This window comes from Corythoichthys intestinalis, chromosome 14 (assembly GCF_030265065.1).
Source record: "Corythoichthys intestinalis isolate RoL2023-P3 chromosome 14, ASM3026506v1, whole genome shotgun sequence".
Taxonomy (NCBI): Eukaryota; Metazoa; Chordata; class Actinopteri; order Syngnathiformes; family Syngnathidae; genus Corythoichthys; species Corythoichthys intestinalis.
The window spans coordinates 47,790,999-47,815,141 of NC_080408.1; the positions used below are offsets into that span (position 1 = coordinate 47,790,999).

Below are 24,143 nucleotides of genomic sequence, written 5' to 3' on the forward strand. Positions count from 1 at the left end.
GATTCTTCTGATCAAGACAATTCTTACCGAGTGTGTGTTTTATCATGGGCAGGGCAGCTTTAAACCCCTCATCAGTGATTGGGTACACACCAGACTTAAATTGTTTTGTAAAAATTGTTTTCAATTGCTCTTTAAGTCTCTTTAAGTTTAGTTAGATGGTTCAGTTCACTTTCTTATCCACTTCTGTCATTGTTTGCATGCTACCCTCATTAAAATATGAAAACCTATGAATGTTTTTTTTTTGTGTTTTGTTAAAGCAGACTGTTTTCACATCTGTGTGATTTTGACAAAGATCAGATTACATTTGATGGTGATTTTATGCAGCAATGTGAGAAATTCCAAAAGGTTCAGATACTTTTTCATACCAATGTATATATTTAAAAAACGTGTTATTGGTACAACATATGCGGATGCAACATATCGGTGCAGCACTAGTTTTAATTTACTTTCGCTTATTTTTTTAGGATTGCGCACGAGCTCCAAAGGCTTCCAAACAGCCAGGGGGGCAACGAGATGATTGACAGCACTTGGCTGGGCTTGTGACCCTCCTTCCCTGCGTCCCCTCCTCCTCGTTTCTCCCTCTCCTTGCTCTCCACTCCGCTCCGCTCTCCCTCTCCTCATCCCCCGGCTGCGCGCACTCTCTCCAGGCCGCCAACAGGGATGCATCGCGGGCGAAACGCAGCCTGAAAAATGGCCCCGACTCCGTGCGTCTTGTGGATTTATCCGTCCCTTTTCCTGCTCACTTCCTCAGTGCTTTTTCACATCTTGTCGCCGTGCGGAGCTTTAAGGAATTACCCGGATAATGAAGGTAGGTCGCTGGGTGCGCGCGAGCTACTTGCTTTAAGGGGGGAACAGGTCGGGAATGTTGCGGAGGGATCCCCATCTGGACAGCCCACTTGCCGGGCAAGGAGTGTCGGAGCTCCCCGTCCGCTAGGTTATGAAAGATGCATAAGAGCCACAAAAAAGAGCGAGGAAATGGTGCTTGGAAGTGTGCGTCACGTTTTCCTTCTTTTATCGGGATCTTGGCATGAATTTTGCATGACATGTGATCATAGGACGCAAAAGTGGGCGAACTTGGAACAATAAAGTCCCCAAACAAGACTAATCTTATCCGGACACGTTCATTAAAACGCGCTGAGGGATGATGTCTTTCCTACTGTGGACTCAAGCCATTTGACTCAGTCTGCAAATGAGAGGCAGCAATTGCATTACATTTGTCACAGCCTCTTTCTCTTATTATATTAACATCGATGTTCGGCCAATACATTTAGTCACTAACTACTCCTGACTGAAACATGCAAGATGGCTTGTTTACTGGCAAGTTGGAGGGAGGAATAAGAACTAATCGCTCTGTATGGAGGCAGGCGGATAATCATAATGAGCACTTTATTAAGCAACTTATTGGTGAGGAGGAGAAGCAATGATGTTGGCAGGCAGTGACTGTGTCCAACTCCTAAAGTTTACAAGTGAGAGAAGAAGAAAGACGAAGAGAACATTCTGATTGGATGTTGAGACACATGCCAATTTTTTATTTCATTTTTTGACGCTGGCCAACGTTCTAATTTTTTTTTTTTTTTCATTTTTTGTTGCGTCAGACCCCCCCAACTGATTCCATACAATGTTTGTCTTTGATTTCAAACCTGCCAGCAGTTATTTTCTTCTGCTTTAGTTTTCATGCATTCAGCATTTATATTAGTCATATTTTACTGAGATTTAAACAAAAAAAGTTTTCATTTAATACTAGTTTAATTTTTCAGTCATTTGCATACTTATATATATTTTTCTGAACATTAGCTTGTCATAGTTGACCGATTTTCACATATTTGAGCACTTTGGTAGCAGTGCAGTACAGCACATGTCACATTGTCTCCATTGTTTCGTCCCTGGTTCTGTAGTTGTCTAAACCATGGCAAGACAGGTATTATTGAGCTTCACATTGTTACTTTTGGGCTATTTTTTTTTTTCATAGTGACAGCTATATACCCACTCAGTTGAAAAAAATGTTTTGCAGTAATTTTGCATTGCACAACAAATTTAAATTTTGATATGCAATGAAACTACAGTTTACAGGCAAAAAAAAACAAAAAACAAAAAAAAAAACTACATACAAAAACGTTTTGGATTTAGGACCCCTGATAACGTAACAACAAGTGTTTGCATCACTGCAACTCATTTATTTCGTGTTATGGAAAAGACCAAAAAATGAGATTAGGGATGGTCAAGATGCCTTGATTTGAAAGAAAATCAATACGCTGCTAGAGTATATAGCATGTTGTGTTTATATGAGATTGCAAATGTGGTCTTCAAAAATGTACTCTGAGGAACACTCTAAAAAGAACCATAACACTAAAACACAAAAGAAAAGCCACATATGTGTTTATTCGTAAAGTACAAAAAGCATGTTTACTGAAAGTTTGAACATTAATTGATCGGCTGCTTTTGATGGTGATAGACATCCAACTAAAATCATTTGATCGCTGACAGTCCTCCCAACCGAAATGAATTGTATGTCTATCTCCGTCAACTACCACAGCACCTACCTGGGGAATACTATACATAGGCTGGCAGTGAATTAGTCATATAATACAAAGAAAAGAAAACCGGCAGCCGACCATGATTTTTGGGAAATAAATGTTAAATTGACACGAATTTTGAAGTTCGGACTATTATGTGTTATTATAATTGTTTTTTAGACTTTAAAAAAAATAAAACAGAAATACAGTTTAAGTCAATGCCATGTTAGAGCTGGTACAGGTTTAACCACATGTCGACCAAAGGATGTCGCCATCGCGCTTTCAAACATATCACCATGCACAGTTAATATGCGGGTAAAATATGCAAAACTTTTATACGTTCTTCTGTAGCACTGTTTAAAAAGCCTGGTGGCCCGCCAGGCTTATAAAGCACTGGGGGAAGCCCTGATAGGAGGTGCTATGAAATATGACAGCACATGACTTTAAAATGATGGCAGAGCATATATTGTATATGACACAAATCCATCAAAAAGGTGACAGAAAAGGCATAATAATGAAAGATCCTATTTAGTCTCCTTCCTCTGCTGCTTTTGCCCCGCCTCCTAAAAATGTCCGAATACAAATTAGACGTCACAACCAGAAAGAACTGCACTGTTGACGTCATGTGGCTGTTCTATCATTTGTCCAGTAGTAGTAGTAGTAGTAGTAGTAGTAGTAGTCGTAATACTAGTAGTCGTAGTAGTGCGCTAGGGGTGCAGCTATTGATTATTTAGGTAATTGATTAATTCATCAATTAGTTCGAATAATCAAATAATCGGATTACGAACATTTAATGCGTTGGAGAATACATAAATAATAGGAGATGTGAAATAAACAAGTGTTGCAATAATGTTTATTTTGGCTTGCTAAGATTGCACTTTCAAAAGAGCATTAAATGCAAATACAAAATAAAATTCCTTCCAACAATGCAGATTTGCACTTTCCTTTCACAAGAACAATAAATGCATTTAAAAATAAGTTAAAATACCTGAGCTTAGCCTCAAACAATAAAAGAAATAATAATACTACTAAATTAACATATAAGTACAGCAAAAGAACAATTGGCTAACTTGCATGGCAACAGTCCTCTAGCTTAAATGCTTTAAAATGCTAACGTTCTTTCTAAAATGGTTTTACAAATCGTTCAAACACATATTCCCACAAAAAAACAACAACTTCTAAATATACTTCTAAATTAAATATCAAATGCATAAACAAAAATATTGACTCAAACGAAAACATATCTTATGTTGGTCTTAACAGGGAGCAGCTGGATTCAGCCATGTTAGACGACTTATTGCATATTCACTTTTGCCACTAGAGGTCAGTGTATCCACCCAAATCAATAAAACTAAATGCAACACTTTCAAAACCAACCATTACAACGTCACTCGATTAAATGAATCTTCAAAGCAGCAACATTTGATTTGATTTTTTTTTCTAATCAAATTACACAAGTTAATCGATATAACAATGTAGCAATATAGTGCACTAAGGCATCTTTTTAAAGCTAGCTACTTTTGTCAATTTTCGCTAAAAATAGTGGGCGTTCCCTTTTTTGGGATGGAATAACTACGAAATGGACTGAGATTTGGGTATCAAATTCATTTTCTAGTTGGAAATTGACATTTTTTGAAGGTGCTGTACAAAAACTCTGTTTTTTAAAACTACTTTCCATGCCGTGTATTCCTATTTGACTCACACAATGAAAAATTTCAAGCAAGCAGGCCACACCTCTGCCAGCAAGGACAAGACCTCCGATTTGAATGCGAATGTGTGGCGCATAGGTACGCTTGCTGAATGTATGTCACAGCCCGGAGGAGTTCTCCCTGGCTCGGGAGGGTAGACGGGGGAAGTCAAGATGAGGAGAGGCGAGGCAGTCGGGGAGGAGTGTTTAAACAAGAGGAGACAATGCAGAATGCATGTGATGAAATATTCATTGAGGTGAATGCACAATGAGGGATGATGAATTGAAACTCCTGTTGATTTTGATAAACGAGCGTTTGCGCAGTGCACTTCTAGATTTAATTGATACGAACCTGCGATCTGGCTATCCCGCTGTTTCTAGCCCTCCCGGTTCAAATGGATTGGACGTCTATCCAAGTCATTGGCATTTTGTTGTGTATGTTATGGTCACATCATTAGGTATACCTGCCCAGGTTATTCAACGTAAGATAGTAAGAGGTGTTTCTAAGACTTGCCCTCATTCTCTTTATGAGTAATCAGCAGTAAAACATATATGCAGCTAATATGCAGCTGTTTCTCCCACAAACATCTCACTGTGTACTCACTAGGGCTGAGAAAACCTGAACATTGAATATCTAACTATTCCAAAGTAAAACTAGATGTAGAATACTGTATGTAATTTTGATTAATTACAAAAATAATTATCTGCTTTAATTGAGTATAGAAATCTGAGAATATGATTTTCTCGCTGATTTTTATATACATGAATATGAAATTAAAACATTTATAATTTACTAGTAATACAGGTAGTCCCCGTGTTACGACTGAGTTCCAATCCTATGCTGGCAACGTAACCCGAATTTCCGCGTAAATTGGAATTAACCCTATAGGTACCCCTAAATTTCAAAATAACTATCCAAAAGTCCAAAAGTATTGTATTTTGTTTAAGATGGAGGATACACTGCCTTCTGGTGGCAGCGTTGGGTTTGGTTGGACTGTCGCCTTGTATGACTGAGGAGCAGACTCGTCTGACCTGAATAAAAGACAGCTGCACTCTGGTTTGGCCCACATAAGGCTGTCAGATTTTTCAGCTAACATAGTATATCTTTGTGCATACATTCGTAATCAAGTTTAAAGCTGCAGTTTGTGGAGTTATGTGTGAGCGATTTACTATGAGAATTTTAAATACGTTAGCATTGGTAGTATTTGAGCTAGCGGACTTTTGTTTTGTTGCAAATTAGGCTAATATCTACTAAATTTGCATATTGATCAAACAGATGGGTATTTGAACACCAATTGTTCTATATCAAGTTTTTTATTGTTAAAATGTGTGTTGTTTTGAACATAAGTGTACATACATATGTGTGTGACAGCTTTACAAATTGTTAAAAGTGAAGGAAGTAAAGCCTCAAAAACCACAAGTGCCAGTTTGCTGTCTGCGAAGCTGAACAACTTCACGTTTAGTGAGGACAGAAAACATGTTACTAAAGTAAAGTGAAAAATAAGATATTGTGAGGTACAATAAGGTTTCTTGTACGCGACCAACTGGAGACAACATGGCGGACGAGACTTCGGCGTCAAAAAATCGAAATCACGTAAGTCGAGTACGATGTAACCCGGGACTACCTGTTTATAACATAAACAATGTAAATGTACCCTGCCTCTTGCCGGTTGTTTGCTGGGATAGGCTCCAGCACCCCCGAAACCCTTGTGAGTATGAGCGGTTCAGAAGATAAATGAATGAATGAATATAAATCTAAAGAAAAAAAATAATAAGGGCATAATGACTATTAAGACCAGGGGTCCCCAAACTTTTTCCTGTGAGGGCCACATAACTTTTCCCTTCTCTGATGAGGGGCTGGGGTCAGTTTGTCACAGAAAAAGTGTGACGATTGTAGGAGTGCCTAAATGTAAAAAAATATTGCTGTTCAGAAAGCCACAATCAAATAACCCTTTCTGGATTCTTCACAGAACAAAAGTAAATACTGTAAAATTAAAATAATAATATAATATAATAATAATAATAATAAATAATAATAACACTATTAATTAAATAGATGATAACCAAATAACCATTTCTGAGTTCTTCACAGAAAAAGGCCAGGAAATAAATAACACTATTGAGAAAAAAAAAAAAAAAAAATTCAAAATGCTCTCTGGTATTGTTCAGGGGGCTGGACCAAATGTGGAGACAGGCCGTATCCGGCCCGTGGACCGTAGTTTGGGGACCCCTGATTAAGACGCTCATACAAAGTTAATTGACTACTATAACAATTGTGAATTAATTTGAAAATCCATTAATTGCCCATAAGTTGATTGTGTCAGTCTTACTACTCAAACATACTGAGCTAATCACTAAAATGGTATATCACTGCCATCTACTGGTGGATATGCATCAACAGAATTGTTTCTGAATGGAAAGTGCACAGTGGCATCGCATACTTTCCTAGGCATCCCCGTTGAAGATCAGTATTGAGTTAGTAAAAGTACCGTATTGGCCCGAATGTAAGACGGCCCTGATTATAAGACGACCCCCTCTTTTTCAAGACTCAAGTTTGAAAAAATACTTTTTGAACACCAAATTCATTTTTATACAGAAAAGAATTACAGTGAAACAAATGATTATAACAATATATTTGAGAGAAAAAGCATGTTATTTTGCCTCATTCAAATCTTAATATCTGAATTCTCTGAACATCTGAACATTTAAATATGTAAACTAAAGTGCAATCACATTCGTAAATGAATGGCTTCTGGTTTTTGAAATGTAAATAAACCAATCTATTGTGATAAGACAACAAAATTGCAATAACTGCATTAACCATCAAAGTGAAGTCTAACTGTAACTGTAGTCTTGAAACAAATCAGAACAAGGAAAAACATTGAAATAAAATAATCCAAACTGGTTAAACTTGAGAGTAGCTGAGATCTGTCATGACAGAACATCGCTTCAATGATATATGGCGCCATCTAGCGTCGTGAATGGGTATAACGTTTAGCTCGCGAATATAAGACGACCCCCACTTTTTCAGTCTTATTTAAACGCAAAAAACACCTTATATTCGGGCCAATACGGTATATAATATTTTACATTAATGGCGCGAGACGTCTTATCCATTTGAAGAGGGAGGTCGGCAATGTTCATTCGCTGCCAGCCACCCAGTTCAAATGGATAGCATGTCTACTAGGTGATAAACTCAAAGGATTAGATTGTGTTACGACTGATAAGTCATTTTTAGTGACTTTAGAACTTTCCTTTTACCGTCTTGCCATCTGCTTTTCCATAGTTTGTCTTCATTCCATGTGTGTGACCTTGCACATTGTCCACCCACAGAGCTGAAGCAGTCATAAAAAACTTACAGTTCCCCATCCAGGACCAATTAAAGAACACAAGCCCTTGGACAGAGCGCCGATATTGTTAGCTGAAATCATGTTACGGTGTCAACAAGCTTTGTTTACTACGTGATCCTATGCGGAAATTGTTGGCATTTACAAGAAAAGCCGTTGCGGAGGCTGGGCGAGCGGAACAAAGTGCTAGAGGGGGAATTGATAAGATTGCTTGAAATTGGTGGTAACTGCGGGCAGGGGAGCATGATCCATAGTGGATATGACTTTTTTCATAAGTCGCTATTTAAAGTGTCAGTAGCACTAAAGAGGGATGATTGTACACCAGCAGAGGGAGCCCCACGCAGTCATACGTACTTACTATTGTGTGAACCCTAAGGGCAAACTGATGAAACATTAGGGTGGCTGCCAACAGGTCTGCCTCACTCCGCGTGCCTTCATCTTTTGCCGTCTTTCAAGTTGAGAACACATTTTTTTCCAATTTCAGCTTCTCTTTGTCTGCTGTTTTTGTATTTGGGTGGTTCTAAATGCGCAGCCCCCTCATTCCTAGAAGATGCACGACTGGGGCTTCCTTTCATGTTATGCTAATTAGACTATAGCATTTGAATAGCGATTCATAGAGCAGTTTCTGAATGGGATATGTGGTCTCTTTAGCAAAGTTAAATTGATGACAAAAAAATAAAACCAAACAATAAAAATACAGTTTATTGTTTTACAGTTCTCAAATGTTCAAATTAAATCCTAAACCTAAACAATTATCCTGAAAGGTGGAAAAGCACTATATAAGTATAACACCATAACACCATATTATAATAATTAAAAATCAAAACAAGATTAACTCCATAGACTGCTTCTCCTGACTGACTTGTGCAGTAATCAACTCATTTGTATTATATGCGAGTGTTGTAGCTGTTTCAGTAATCATTTCAAGTTAGCTTAGCAATTAGCATGACCTCTCAGTTTTTTCATATTGTTTCCTCCACCTCTTTTACCTTAACGATACTTTTCTTATTAGCGACTGATTGTAGTGGCTCCAGACACTGTTTAGCCTGCAAAGCTAGTCGGCTAGCTGCAGCTTATAACTCTGAGCAGGATACCTTTGCATAACACAGTTGTAAGACTTGAAACCGATTATAAGATAACTGCTTGGAATATTGATTTTTTTTTGGTTGTACAGGCCATGAAAGAATTTTCATTCACCCTTCCCAGTAGGGTTGCCAATCCCTGAAAAAAAAAAATTGGCAGAGAAGAATATAGGTGCGTTCAAAGCCCCCTCAGCAAGAACAGTCTCGCAAAAGATCACTTCAAATATAATGTGGAAATACAAATGAAATTGACAGAACACAAAAATATAATACAATTAGTGATAATAAAGTACACAGAAGAACAATTAAATAAATGATCATCATTTCGAACAAGCTTTTTACTCAAGCTTCACTTCAAGTGCCTACGACAGGATAAAAAAAAGTCTAAATAGCATCATTATGTGAATTCATATTATGAGACGATTCGACTATATACAACAATTTGGCAAAGCGCAGATGACGAGAAATTACTCTTTTACGCTGCCATTTAGTCAAGCATAGCATTATAGGGCTCTAGCGTCCCCAACAGGAGGTTGACATCGGCAGGGTCATGGTTTCATCTGATTTAGAATTCAGCCCATTGAGGGGGAATTATTCAGAACGAGGAAAATGTGACGAAGAGAGCTGCAAAATGTAATTGTTTCAGTCTGTCTACTCTAATATTTATACAGGATATTCTTCATATCGAAGTATTTTTCCCCAATTGCTAAAAAAAATGGTATAGACATGACAAACAACAGTCTTGTGCTAAATGGAATATGAAATATTAAAAATCCATTTATTCAGTACGACATGGTAAAATTACTCCATAATGGTCAAAACTGTCCACTTCTTGCACCTCCCAAACTATATTTTATGCCACCGTAGTTAGTTAGACTTTTGTCACTTCCTTGCCCCGGCTTCGGAGAGCGTAAACAAACCAGCTAACCGACATGCTAACCTGAACTGAGTGACGTCTCGAAGTCTTATTCTCGGCTTTCGAAGCGAAAAATGACACAAAACTACCCTAGATCATGTCACACGGTGGCGGGGTTGTCGATTGCCTTCGCCGATCGGCAACCCGCTCAGCGGCGAGCAAGTTACAGTTTGTCGGACTCTTCCCCTGCTGCGGGCAGGAGAGCTCGTTTGCGGGGAAGCAGCCGGACAAACTAACCGACGCCGGAGAAGTGCGTAGCTGCCCCATGCTAAACACGAATATGGCGTAGAATAATGCTTTACTTCACGATGAAGACGTAAACAGTGAGAGAGCGGCGTGCAGCTAACAAGGCAGGATGTGTCTGAGGAGAACTTTTCTAAATGTCTGTCCATGATCAAACGTAAGTAAACTTTTCTTTATTTAGAGAAAATTTGTAGTGTTTACTTTGTAATCACTGTATTCGCGGCCATTTTAACACAAAGTTGCAATTTTTGATGGGGTGGAAAATTTGACAGAACACCGGGGACAGGAAGAGGGTAATTAGCCGAGTATAGCGCTCTCCTGGCAGGGGGTGTGCGACAAGCCTCCGGTCGTCGGCCGGGTGGCATTCTCGGTGGACAAGGAGCATTGTCAGTGACAAAATGCAAGCCACCTCCATATTAAAACGTGTGCCATAATCCCAGTATTTGACATAATACAAAACACGATGTTTACTCACTTCCTCGTAAGTCCTATGGTCTCAAAGTTGTCGCCTGCTTGTCTTGGCCGATCTTGGGGTGAACGGGAACTTTCTAAAACCCAAAAACGCTCACACACCTCTCCCTGGTGCAGCAACAATTTTCTGCAGCCGTTTGGCTGGCGTGAAAAATAAATGAATTAATCCGCAAAATCAGTTGAATCCGCAGTCCATCTGCATGCTATAAAGCAATGCTGTATTGTGAGATGCTGACCCGGGTGACGTCACATTTGCATACGTCCTAAACCCAAGACTGGAGCCGGAAGTTACTCATTTTCATGGCATGAATATATAAAACGATCCCTTCCACACACATCCAAGCGGTCCATTTTATTCAGGAGCATAAAACACCGTGTGAAATATGAAATTAACATGCTTTTTGCTGTCATATGGACTTTAAACCTCTTATAGCTCACACTTTTATATTTTCTTCCGTTTTCATCATGGCAAGCGACGGTACCTAATCCAATGAGATGAGTGGGATTTCGTATTGTCATTGTTCTGTTAGCTCATTGGTCAGAAAGCAGAAGAGGTGTGGCAATGCATTTTCCTGCTTATTCTTGTAAAGCACCATACCAGTATTCGTTAGTTTTACAAATAAGACACTATTTTTAAGTTTAAATTAAAGTTTCATGATAATATGGAACAAAGTACGTTCCTTGAAAGCTCAATACGGGACAGACACAGTTGGCAACCTTACCTTCCATTCAAAATGAATTATCTAGCGCTGTCAATGGCACCGAAAGAAGGGCAGTCACAGCCCGACCTCCCAGTTTTATTTAGTTTGGGGCATTTTCAGGGTATTTACTGGTCACTTCCTTGTTGATTTTGAGTCACTTCGTGTACATTTTGGGGCTTTCTGGGATTATATCCTGTACATTTGGGATCACTTCCATTTGATTATAGAGCATTTCCGGGACACTTCATGTTATTGGTCACTTCCTGTTGATTTTGATGCATTTTGCCGTCACTTCCTCTTGATATCAGGTCTTTTTCTGTTGGTTGTGGGGCACTTATGGGTCACTTTCTGTTCATTTTGAGTCAGTTTCTGATGATTTTGGGGCATTCCCGAGTCACTTCCTGTACATTTTGGGTCATTTCTTGTTAATTTCAGTGCAATTTGTGGAAGTCTTTTTTTGGTCAAAAACAATGAACACCAGTGGAGAAACACTGAATCAGTTAATATTTTTTTAATTAAGGCAATATCAGAAAATGGTGTGGAGTATTTTTTTTGAGTACTTGATATCGAGTTGTGACAACAGTAGACGTCCAAATGAACATTCATTCATTCGCTTTCAATCCACCCACTTCAGATAGATTGGATTTGGACGTCTACTAGCGATAAACTTGTCAATGCCACTGAAAGAGTTAACGTGAGCTGCTCTTGCCGAGGAAAGCATATGTAAAACATGCCCTCTCCTGACTCACACACACACACACGCCATCCTAATGATTCACATAAGATCCTGACTGCGGTATTATGTAGGGTCAAAGGTCTCCTCTGCTTTAATTGCTTTAATCTATAAGGCTTGCTTGTAGTTATCGGCAGAGCCATACTTCACAGTGAATGCGCCTTTGTGCGCCTGAGATGGTGGTGCTCCTATGTAGCAACCATGACCTTGAGCTGGAGTGGCTATAGATCGCTGTTATCATCAGAGAGAAGTAAAAAAAGAGGCACAAATGCACCAGCATCCACCTGTTTTTTTGCTAGTCGTTTCTCGTATGTGGCCTACATTGCATTGTCTCTCTCTTGGATTGTTTCCCCTTCTTAGTTCAGCTCTTTTTCTAAGCAACTCCTTGTAACACTAATGTCTAATCGCGCAAGATAGTGTTGCCAGATTGGATGGGTTCTAGGGATTGGACGAGACACCTAAATTTCAAGATACGATGAAATTTGATACGGCATTTTGTTCATACAGTAACATAAGAACTTTCACATCATTTTCTTAAACAAATAGCCATAGTATTCTCAATACTGTTGAGCTCTTGGGCTTCAAAGCCACTTGAGAGCGCCATAGAGCAAATGAACCACCATGAATTTTTGAACCAATTGGCTGCAAAGAGCAAGAACCAAGCAAGGTGAGGCAGCATTCAGTCACTTCTAGAAGAAGGTACCCGAAGCTCTGAAGTGTGCTCAAAATGTTAACTCCCATAAATCAGGGTTAAAAATGCTACTGTTTACCACAGCGTATTCATAACTGCCCATATACAGTGAGGAAAATAAGTATTTTAACACCCTGCAATTTTGCAAGTTCCCCCACTTACAAATGATAGGAAGGCTTGAAATTTTCATGGTATGTGCTTGTCCACTGTGAGAGACAATCTAAAGGAAAAAAATCCAGAAATCACAGTGCATGATGTTTTAACAATTTATTTGTATTATACTGCTGCATATAACTATTTGAATTTAGCTATTAGCTGGAATTGTGAGCCCCAGAGACCTGTTAGTCGCCTTAAAAAGTCCAACGAATAAGTAGAGTGGAAGTAGGCTTTTTGAGTTTGACTTTTTGACCTGTGTGAGGCGGTTAGCTGTATATAAACACCTGTCCACCCCATACAATCAGGAAGACTCCAATTACTAACATGGCCAAGACCAAAGAGCTGTCCAAAGACACCAGAGACTGAATTGTAGACCTCTACAAGGCTGGAAAGGGTTATGGGGCAATTTCCAAGCAGCATGGTGATATAAGATCCACCGTTGGAGCAATTATCAGAAAATGAAAGAAGCCAAGCATGGCTGTCAATCTCCCTCGGACTGGGGCTCCATGCAAGATCTACCTCGTAAGGTTTCAGTGATCCTAAGAATGGTGAGGAATCAGCCAAGAACTACACAGGAGGAGCTGGTCAATGACCTGAAAGGAACTGGGACCACCATTTACAAGGTTACTGTTGGTAATACACTAAGACGTCATGGTTTAAAATCATGCATGGAACCGAAGGAACCAGCACATGTACTAGCCCGTTTTAAGTTTGCCAATGACCATTTGGATGATCCAGCGGAGTCATGAGAGACAGTCATGTGGTCATATGAGATTAAAATGGAACTTTTTGGTCTTAATTCCACTAATAGTGTTTGGAGGAAGAAGAATGACAATGACTGTGAAGCATGGGGATGGTAGCATCATGATTTGGGGATGTTTTTCTGCACATGGGACTGGACGACTGCACTGTATTAAGGAGAGGATGACCAGGGCCATCTATGGGCCATGTGAGATTTGGGGAATAACCTCCTTCCCCCAGTCAGAGCATTGAAAATGGGTCGTGACTGGGTCTTCCATCGTGATAATGGCCTGAAGCAGACAGCCAAAATTACCAAGGAGTGGCCTCGTAAAAAGCATATCAAGGTTCTGGAGAGGCCTAGCCAGTCTCCAGACATAAACCTAATAGAAAATCTTTGGAGGAAGCTCAAACTCCCTGCTTCTCAGTGACAGCCCAGAAACATGATCTGGAGAAGATCTGTGTGGACCAGTGGTACAAAATCCCTGCTGCAGTCTGTTCAAACCTGGTGAAAAGTTACAGGAAATGTTTGACATCTGTAATTGTAAACAAAGCCTAACAAAGACTCTACCAAATATTGAAATTGGTTTTCTCAGGTATTCAAATACTATTTGCAGCAGTATAATACAAATAAATTGTTCAAAAATCATACACTGTGATTCATGTTTTGTTTTTTAGATCACCCACCACGAAAATTTCAAACCCATCATTTCTAAATGGGAGAACTTGAGAAATTGCAGGGTGTTAACTTACTTATTTTCCTCCATTTACTTTTGAGTTCAAATTATGTAACTTTTGCTTTTCATTCAATTTTTTGTTATATTTTTATTTCCTCTTTAAGTTTTTTTTGCTTTAACTTTCTTGATGAGTTAATGTGATTTTTATATATCATTTATTTGTGTTTTAGGATTTTTATGTGATGTAAAGCACTTTGAATGACCCTGTGTTGAATTTTGCTATACAGCGGTACCTCTACTTACGAAATTAATTGGTTCTTGACATAGTTTTGTAACCCGAAAATTCTGTAAGTATAGACACATTTTCCATATAAACGCCCTAAATCGTTCCAAGCCCTCCGAAATTCAGACACAAACCTTTTATAATACATAAAAATGCAATAAAACATGTAAAAAAAAAGGCACGGAACAATTAGATTATTGCACAATAAACATAAAATCAGAGTTGTGCATAATAAAAAAAAAACAAGAATAAGGAATAAAGGAATAATACATTCATGTAAAACTGTCGGAACATGAGGGGCGAATGAAGAGGACATTGGGATATACACATACAGTAGAGGTCTACGGTGGCCGAGAGGTGTCAGGCGAAATGCAAAGTCCAAACACATTGCAAATAGAAAAAGCACGAACCCCAATTGCAAACGCTTTGCAAAAGAAAAAAAAGCACAAATGCAAACTGCCACAACACGATCCCCAATTCCTAAAACGCGATCGCAAATTGGCAAAAGCATGAACCCCAATTGCCACAACACCGCAATAAATGGCTCGCAGCACGAATGCAAATTGCCACAACACAATCATCAATTCCTAAAGCACGATTGCAAATTGGCAAAAGCACGAACGCCAATTGCCACAACACGACAGCAAATGGCTTGCAGCACGACCGCAAAAGGCTTGCAAGACAATTGCAAAAACGATGACCCAGAAGTTAGAAAAAAAAAAAAATAATAATAAAAAAGACGTCACATTGTTAGCTAGTTGTTAGGACACCCCTCTGTTATTGAGAGAATTGGTTTGCTCCATTAACATAACATAACATAACATAACATAACATAACATAACATAACATAACATAACATAACATAACATAACATAACATAACATAACATAACATAACATAACATAACATAACATAACATAACATAACATAACATGAGGGGTGTCTAACAAGTAGCTCAAACGAATGGCACAAATTCGGAACCATTTTGCAGTAAATGAGGGGCTTAGAGGGACATCATCACTTGAAACTAATATCTCAAGCCCCCCAATTTACCGCAAAATGGACCCGAATTTTTTTGTGCTCTGTTCGTGCTAGTTGTTAGGACACCCCTCTGTTATTGAGAGAGTTGGTATGCTCCATTAGCTGCGGGAGCTAAGCTAAGAAAAAGCTACGAGTGACATCCCCACTCGAAATTAATACTGTATCTCAATAAAAGCATAATGCTGTATCTACAAAACCGTTGCAGCACAAACGATTAACATCATTTTTGTAGAAATTTGTGTCTGATGGGGGGGGGCAACTTTACGGAGGCCCGTAGAGATGGTCACAAAGCACATATATCAAAGTGTCGTCTTTTATATTATTTATTTATTTAAACTTCTGGGTCATCTTCTTTGCAATTGTCTTGCGAGCCTTTTGCGGTCGTGCTGCGAGCCATTTGCTGTCGTGTTGTGGCAATTTGCATTTGTGCTTTTGCGAGTTTTCAATCGCGCTTTAGGAATTGGGGATTGTGCTGTGGCAATTTGCATTCGTGCTGCGAGCCATATGCTGCCTTGTTGTGGCAAGTGGGGTTCGTGCTTTTGCCGATTTGCGATCGTACTTTAGGAATTGGGGATCGTGGTGTGGCAGTTTGCATTCGTGCTTTTTTTCTTTTGCAAAGCGTTTGCAATTGGGGTTCATGCTTTTTCTATTTGCAAAGTGTTTGGACTTTGCATTTTGCCTGACACCTCTCGGCCACCGTAGGAGGTCCCTGTTAGCCAACTTGATGCCAGGAATGCTTGGCAATAGCCAATGGGAGAGCAGTTATGTTATGTTCAGTAAACTCTGGGAGCTGCGAGTACCAGCCATACTGTATTTTTGCCTTTCGTATCCTGAAATTTCTTTCGTAACAAGAGGCAATATTTTCCCGTTGAGGCTTGTCTTACTCTGAAGATTCTGTATGTAGAGAAGTTCGTAAGCAGAGCACTGTACAAATAAATTTTCCTTGCCTTGCCTTCATTGCTTTAGCAAGCTTCATTTGGCCATTACTGCTCCCTTGAGAGAGACAGCTCACTTCTGCTGCCATCTACTGTAAACACTACTGTCGTCCAACATGCCTCACGCCTGAACGTGTTTGAAGTTGTATATAAATAACAAAAATTTTTGAAATTATTTCTTCAGTTACTGTTCTAGTTGTTTGATTCATAACTGCATATGCTATTTAGTTTGTTATGTGATCATTTTAGTTTCACTGTGAGTTTGAATGACCTTTGATCTAATGAATTGCTAACTTGTCATTTTTCCTGAAGTGTGTGTTAAATAATTTCGTATCTTGAGGTATCTTAAGTATCTCTCAAAACTACATTTTCTATGATGCTAATAAGGAAAACAGTGACGATTCCACTGCAATGTGTCTTCCAGTGTACATACAGTATATATATTTTTTCTGGTTATAATATCAAAATATAGATTTAGTTATTTAGGGAAAATAATCTCATCTTCAATCTTTTTTTATTGAACTGGGTGATTTTACGGTATGATTGGGCTAGGGACTGTCTTTCCGATCTTACAGCCCTAGCGTTAGAGCTCCCAGCACTTGGAATAAGGTGCAGCTGCCTATGTGTAATACATAAGCACACCAAAGTCGGTGCCCATGCATTGTGCATTCACGCCCACGGACACTCATTTCACCCTAATGTATGGCTAGAGGGCAGTTTGGTGGTCTTGGTCCAGAGAATAATGTCAGATACTCCTGCGGCTGGCTGATAGATGAGGCTATAAATACAGCACAGTGACAGGGAATGATTCGTCTGTGAAGGCTAGGAACATATAGTACTGTGTGTACGTGTCCTTTTCTGTGGGTGTGTTACTATCCATAAAAAGCAAAAGAAAAAAAAAATAAATCCACAGGAGTAAGGTGAAAACAAAAAGACAGAGGCATGTGTTGTGGACACACACTGATTGGAAACAATGAGGCTTTGTCTTGTATTAATAAATAAAGCAAGCGAATCCCCCTTTTGTATTTGAAGTGCTCATCTTTAGAAAAATGCGGAACACTCGTCGCATTGATCTTTGCTCTTTGTAGTACTGTACTGTTTTATCTTCTTGGTTGCAGCGTTGTGGGAAGGAAATTCTCTTACTTTGTTTGTAATTGTGACCTCGGGAGGAATGGAAAGCAAGCAGCTCAGTACAATGAGAAGCAACTAGTAGCTTGGCATCTGGCTGTGTAATCACACGCTAACATTTTACATGGATTTTTTTATGTCCATTACCTTATTGGCTACCATTGAGAGTAGTATTGTCCTGATCCGATACTTGGTATCGGTACCGAATCTCGATACGGCTATTTTTGGAGTATCTTATTTGGTCACAGGATCATATACGATCCAGTATTCACGTGTGTTTTCAGCACTGTGACACTTTTCGGCTGCTGTAAATAAAACCACTTGGCAAATTGGCTATGTCTGCTGTACGGGGACTTCTCTTTACGAACTAATGATAGAAAAAGAGCATCGTGTAATATTTGTAAACACGGTATTTGTAAACACAGCTTTTTTTCGAGGTGGTACAAGCAGGGCTCACTATAATACAAAAAAAAAGATGCGTCATTTCACGCAGATTTTTCTGACAAAGCACCAGCATGTTTTAAGCTTTTGACTGTTATTTTCTCAAATGAAGCTGTTGGGATCATAAAATTACTTAGGTAAAAGTACAAAAGTATAAAGCCCGCCCGTCTCATCAGACCATAGGCCATGGTTCCAGTAATCCATGTGCTTTGTTGACATGTCTTCAGCAAACTGTTTGCGGGCTTTCTTGTGTACAGTCTTCAGAAGAGGCTTCCTCCTAGGGTGACAGCCATGCACACCAATTTGATGTAGAGTGTGGCGTATGGTCTGAGCACTAACAGGCTGACCCCCCCACCTCTTCAATCTCTGCAGCAATGCTGACAGCACTCCTGTAACGAGTCACATGACATTTTGGAGGGAAAATTACAAGCAGTACTGAATTTGGACATTTAGGTACACGTAGTTTCTATATTCATGGCTATATTTTGAGTTATTTTGAGGGGAAAATAAATAAAGTATTATATAAACTGCACACAGACTACTTTTGATTGTGTCAAAGTGTCATTTTTTCAGTGTTGTCCCATGAAAAGATATACTTAAATATCTGCATAAATGCGAGTAGTGGACTCACTTTTGTAATACACTGTATGTATATATGTATATGTATATACATATATACATATATATATATATATATATATATATATATATATATATATATATATATATATATATATATATATATATATATACACACACATACTAGGGCTGTCAAAATTATCGCGTTAACGGGCGTTAATTAATTTTTTAAATTAATCACGCTAAAATATTTGACGCAATTAACGCAGATGTCCCGCTCAGACAGATTTAAATGACAGTACACTGAAACGCTCACTTGTTGTTGTGGAGTTTTGCCGCCGTCTGCTGGCGCTTGGGTGAATGACCATCTCACATATTGCCTCAAACAGATTACAATGAGGCCGTTTATGGACATTAAGAGTGAAGAGAATGCCACCGGCCGCTTGGGGGCAGCGCCGTTCCATACTCATGTTATTTCTTCTCAACGTGGGAGAATTAGTAGTTGAGAGACGTTTATGCTGTATTCACAATGCAATGCAAATTGCTATTTGTGCTCCACACATATTTCGGTAAGTTTTCTTTCTTTTAGTGGCAATTATGTGTCTCTTGTTGTATTTTGGGAAAGATATGTACAGATACTGTAAGTATCGTTTAGTGAAAGCACAACAAAAATAATATTCCTATCTCTCCCAAAAAAAATAATGTTCACAAAAAGAAAAGCACTTCAGTCTATAGTAATGAGGCCCTATTCTGACACACAGTTAAAAAACAATGCAAAATGAACTGGCATTCCATATCAAAATAGCTATGCAAAATACACGTAAAACTTTTCACTCTATTTTTATTATTATTATTTTTATTATTATTATATTAGCTCTACTTTTGATTGAAAATTTTACAAATTTTATTAAAACGAAAACACGAAGAGGGGTTTTAATATAAAATTACTATAACTTGTAACTATAACATTTATCGTTTAAGAACTACAAGTCTTTCTATCCGTGGATCACTTTAACAGAAAGAACGTAATGCCATTTGTGGATTTATTGTTACAATAAACAAATACAGTACTTATGTACAGTATATTGTATGTATATAGCCGTCGTGTGTCTTATCTTTCCATTCCAACAATAATTTACAGAAAAATATGGCATATTTTAGAGATGGTTTGGATTGCGATTAATTGCGATTAATTACGATTAATTAAGTTTTAAGCTTTAATTAACTCGATTAAAATTTTTAATCGTTTGACAGCCCTAATATATACACATCTTGACACAGTTCGTCTTCAATCGTCGGTTCAAGCTCAGTTGTTAAAGCTTTTGAAAGCTTGGGTTTAAAGAAATTCTAAATATCCATCTTGCCCCCTCAGGTGTACCACTTCATAATTGGAGTCATTCAAAGTACAGATACACAAAAATGTACTTAACTTCAGTTACTAAGTACTTTTACTTTGTTAGCTGATATATGCATTATTTAATGCATATTATTTAACTTGTACGGCGGAGAAAGTTGGTTGCATTATTTTTTGTCTTATTTTAATATTTTAAAAATATTGCTATCATATCAGAATCGGAACAGTATCCAATCGGTATCGGCGAAATATATCACGAAAAAATAGGATCGGAATTTTAAAAAAAAAACAAAAAAAAATGTGGGGACATTTCTAATTGACAGTTATTGATGAACCAGATCTGCTCTAAAAATGAACCATATTTAATATGACGATATCGTAACTTTGGAACATTCCCATTTCCCACACATACGCCTTACTACTGGTCAAACAACTTTAAAGTTATCTCATAAATTAACATTCTCCTTTCTGTGGTCCCCACATGTTAGATATCACAAACATACTGTATACAGTACAAGCCCCTACTTCCTTTTCTTAACCCCAAACATGGCTTAATTTAATTTAGCAGTCATCTGCTCTCCATGTGCAGCCCTGACTCGTGCTGCGCTAGTGAAGGGAACGTTAAGCAGCTTGAAGAGCACATACGACGGGATTTGGGTCCAACATAAAGTAGATACGGAATTTTTGCTTGGCATTTTTTCTTGGACACAAAATAACCTGAAAGTTGAAACATCACAGCAAGTTAATTCCGTGCTGTCATAATGTTCTTGAGTCATTTCTTTAATCACGTATCATTCAGATTTATTATGGAGTGTCTAATTTTTCTGATTATTTTCATTGAAGTCATTGCCATTGACGGAGGAAGACGTTCAATCAATTTTGAACATGCTTACTCTACTCATATGCATAGGGTAAAAAGAAGCCTTTGGACAAAACTCCATTGAACGTTCAGTGGTGACAGACATTGCTGTGCGTGCGTTTGTTCGTGCGCATCAGTAGTAACAACCTGTCTGCCATGTGATTTCCTCTCTGTGTCAACTGCTAAGGCCCACTGCTCTAATTTCCCCTCCTGTGGCCAACCGCTGTGTGACAGAAGTGTGAGTCCACAGGCTATCAGGACTCAGCTCTCATCAGGAGAAATGTCTCACACTGTTAAAGGTCAAGAAAAAATATACAAAAAGCTAAGAAGGATGACTATCTCATTGTGTGTCAAATGCATTTATACTAGGGGTGCAGTGTTGGGAACGTTACTTCGAAAAAGTTTAGTTAGTTTAATTAGTTACATTACTCACTACTTCTTCCAAAAAGTAACTGAGTTAGTAACTGAATTACTCTATAGTAAAAGTAACTAGTTACCAGGGAAAGTAACTATTTCCGTTACTTTAAAAAGAACTTGTTGTATGTCAAAGAATTTGAAATTTTCTCAGCAGTATTCGAGTCAGTGGAATAGAGAAGAACAGACAGGTAGTTAACTTGTTAGGTGCTTCAGCAGATTTGAATTGCTTACCACAGATGTCGACAAAAGCTTTGCCCCGGGACATAAATTACACATTACATGCAGGGTCTTTCCTTTAATTTCGACAAACTTGAACTCGTGTCTATCTATAGTATCTCCACCTCTTAAAGGACAATTTTTCTTCCGAATGCTCTGCCATCCCGACCCTGTGCATCTTTTTTGCGTGTGTGTGTTTGCCGCACGCGCTGTTCCGGTTTGCTTGTGAAATCACCGGCTCTGATTGGCTTACCACGACACATGACTCTATCCCTCAGCCAATCACAATCACTTCCATCGCATCTCTCGAGGGGGTGCATTCAGGTAGGCTCGTTTCCCGACAATTCACGTCACCTACAAAGCGTCTGCCGTCCTCAAGATGGAAGCAGAATTATTGCTGGCTGACAGTGGGAGATGGGAACGAGGCTAGCATCAGATGTAGCAAACACAGAAACGTTACCAAACTTTGGAAAGCATTGTCTAATTGAATGAGCAGGGACAATCAGCTTGGAGTCAGAAGTACGTGCGCTATTCTCGAACCTGAACGCACTACAAGTCTTGGATGACAAATCAACAGAGCAGAGAGTCGACTCCACACAGCTGGTAGTTTCTTCAATTTATTCAGAGTAAGTAACGCACCGCTTTTGACCATCAGTAACGGTAACGGCGTTGTAACGGCGGAAAAAGTAATTGGTGAAAAAATAACGGCGTTATTCCCAACACTGTAGGGGTGTGACAAAATATCGAACTGGTGATATATCGTGATACTTTGTATCCCAAAAGGTTATCGATATGCTCCTGCCAAGAATCGACATGTCGTTTCAAAAAGGTGTCAATGTTGAAAAAATAAAATGAAAAAGAACCAACAAGTTGCTACCAAAATCTTCGACCATAGTAGTGTCTCAGTTAACTCTAAGGGTGCATTGACGGTGTACGACGCCCAATACACTGGGACTGGGAACGTTCGTTCATTAGAAAACAAGAGCATGCAGTCATTCTGTCCAATTTTCAGAGCATTTACAGGTCATTTGTGGTTCATTTTAGGGCATTTACAGGTCATTTCCTGTTGAGTTTGAGTCACTGCCTATTCATTTGGGTGATTCCCAGGTCACTTCCTGTTCTGTAGCTCAAAATAAACAGGAAGTGACCCATAAAATACCCAAAAATCAACAGGAAGTAACTGAACATCAACAGGTAAATGACCTTAAATGGCCCAAAAGTACCTCATTGCCTCGCATTGGCTGCCACTGACGGCCATAGACGTTCAATCCGTTTGAAGGTGGAGGGATGGTCGCTGCCATCCTCCCAGTTAAAATGGATTGGATGTCTACTAGTGATAAACTTATTCCAATTCCCAGCAGAAGCTTGTTTTTCTATTTATTAGTTGTTTGTAGAATATTCTAGAATGATTTCCCGAACAATGTGTTGATAATCGTTGTATCGCGACATCGTCAGATCATCGTTATCGTGAGCTTTGTATCGCAAATCGTATCTTATCGTGAGGTACCAAGAGGTTCCCACTCTAATTTATACATTTTAAATTTAATAAAATCATTTATAAAAAAAAAAAAAAAGTAAATAAAACATAAAAAATACTGATATATTTTTCATGATTACAGTCTTTTACCGTGTATGACAGAAATCAGAATATTTATATATTTATATAAGTTTTTTGCTTTTATTAAAAATATAAAATTAAAAAAAAAAAAAAGAATTACCGTAATTTCCCAAATATAAGGCGCAGCCGTGTATAACGCCCACCCCAAATATACTTGTCAAATCTAGGGAAGATTATTGTACCCGTGTGTAACGCGCACCCAAATTTGAGCACCAATAAATAGAAGAATACAAGAAAACAGAGCTCATGTACAGATACAGAAATGTCATTTTACTGAGTGGTGAAACACAGCACAAGCATAGCACATTGGTAGTTCAAAACATTACCATAAACTGACAATATGTACTGTAATAATATGATTTGACAACTTCTCCAACATACCAGGATCCAGGAGAAAACAAAACAGATGTGGCTTTTCTTTTAAAGGCTGCTGTATAACTTGCTCGTTTCATCATGATGAATAAATGTTTCTTTCATTGATAGATACGGTAAAATAAAAGTGAGGCTAGAAGTCGAAAAACCGAAAGCGCGCATCTGTAGACTAACAAGAGGAACTATTGTTATTTGGGTTTGAGTTTCCAGAGGGACAGATATAGTTGACGGACACAGAAAGTCTGTGTTGTGTTACATTTGTTACGGTCCAAGTGGCGTAGCTGCAATAAACGTTGACTCAAATGAGTTCAGGAAACTAAATTCTGTGCTTTATGAAGAGTGAAAATAGCAGACCTTAACACAGACAAAATCATTCGACCAATCAGAGTGAAGTATTACCGTGTAACAAGTTATAACAGAATTCACGGGCGGAACATATGTTGGCATGTTCTATAGTTCCTGGGGGGAGGTATTTTGTTGAGGGAACAGCCGGATATTTATATTCCGCAGGTTGCATGTGAGACAGACATTGCTACCGTATTTTGTTGCAGCCTAAATGTCAATAAAGCAATGCAGATTAGCTCCGTTGTTTGATACTCTGCCTCCGACTCCTTCCCTAGCTCGCCACGACCGAAACAAAATGGTGACGTCACGTACCGTAATGGTCGGCAACGGATCGCCGCATACGTTTCTTCAACACAACATGGCCGTGTCAATAAAAAATATATATATATATACATATATATATATATTTATACAGTGCCTTGCAAAAGTATATATATATATATATATATATATATATATATATACATATGTGTATAGATATAGATATATATGTATGTATGTATATATATATATATATATATATATATATATATATATATATATATATATATATATATATATATATATATATATATATATATATATATATATATATATATA

The 24,143-nt window shown here is 38.4% G+C and overlaps 1 protein-coding gene across 1 annotated transcript in view; it reads left to right on the forward strand.

Annotated features, from left to right (window-relative positions):
- Positions 1-616: 616 nt before the first annotated feature.
- Positions 617-24,143, forward strand: part of epha4b (eph receptor A4b) — a 291,695-nt gene continuing 268,168 nt past the window's right edge. The window contains exon 1 of the mRNA XM_057857051.1: positions 617-808. Coding sequence (XP_057713034.1) covers positions 691-808 — 118 coding nt within the window. The 5' untranslated portion in view covers positions 617-690. The remainder of the gene's footprint in view (positions 809-24,143) is intronic.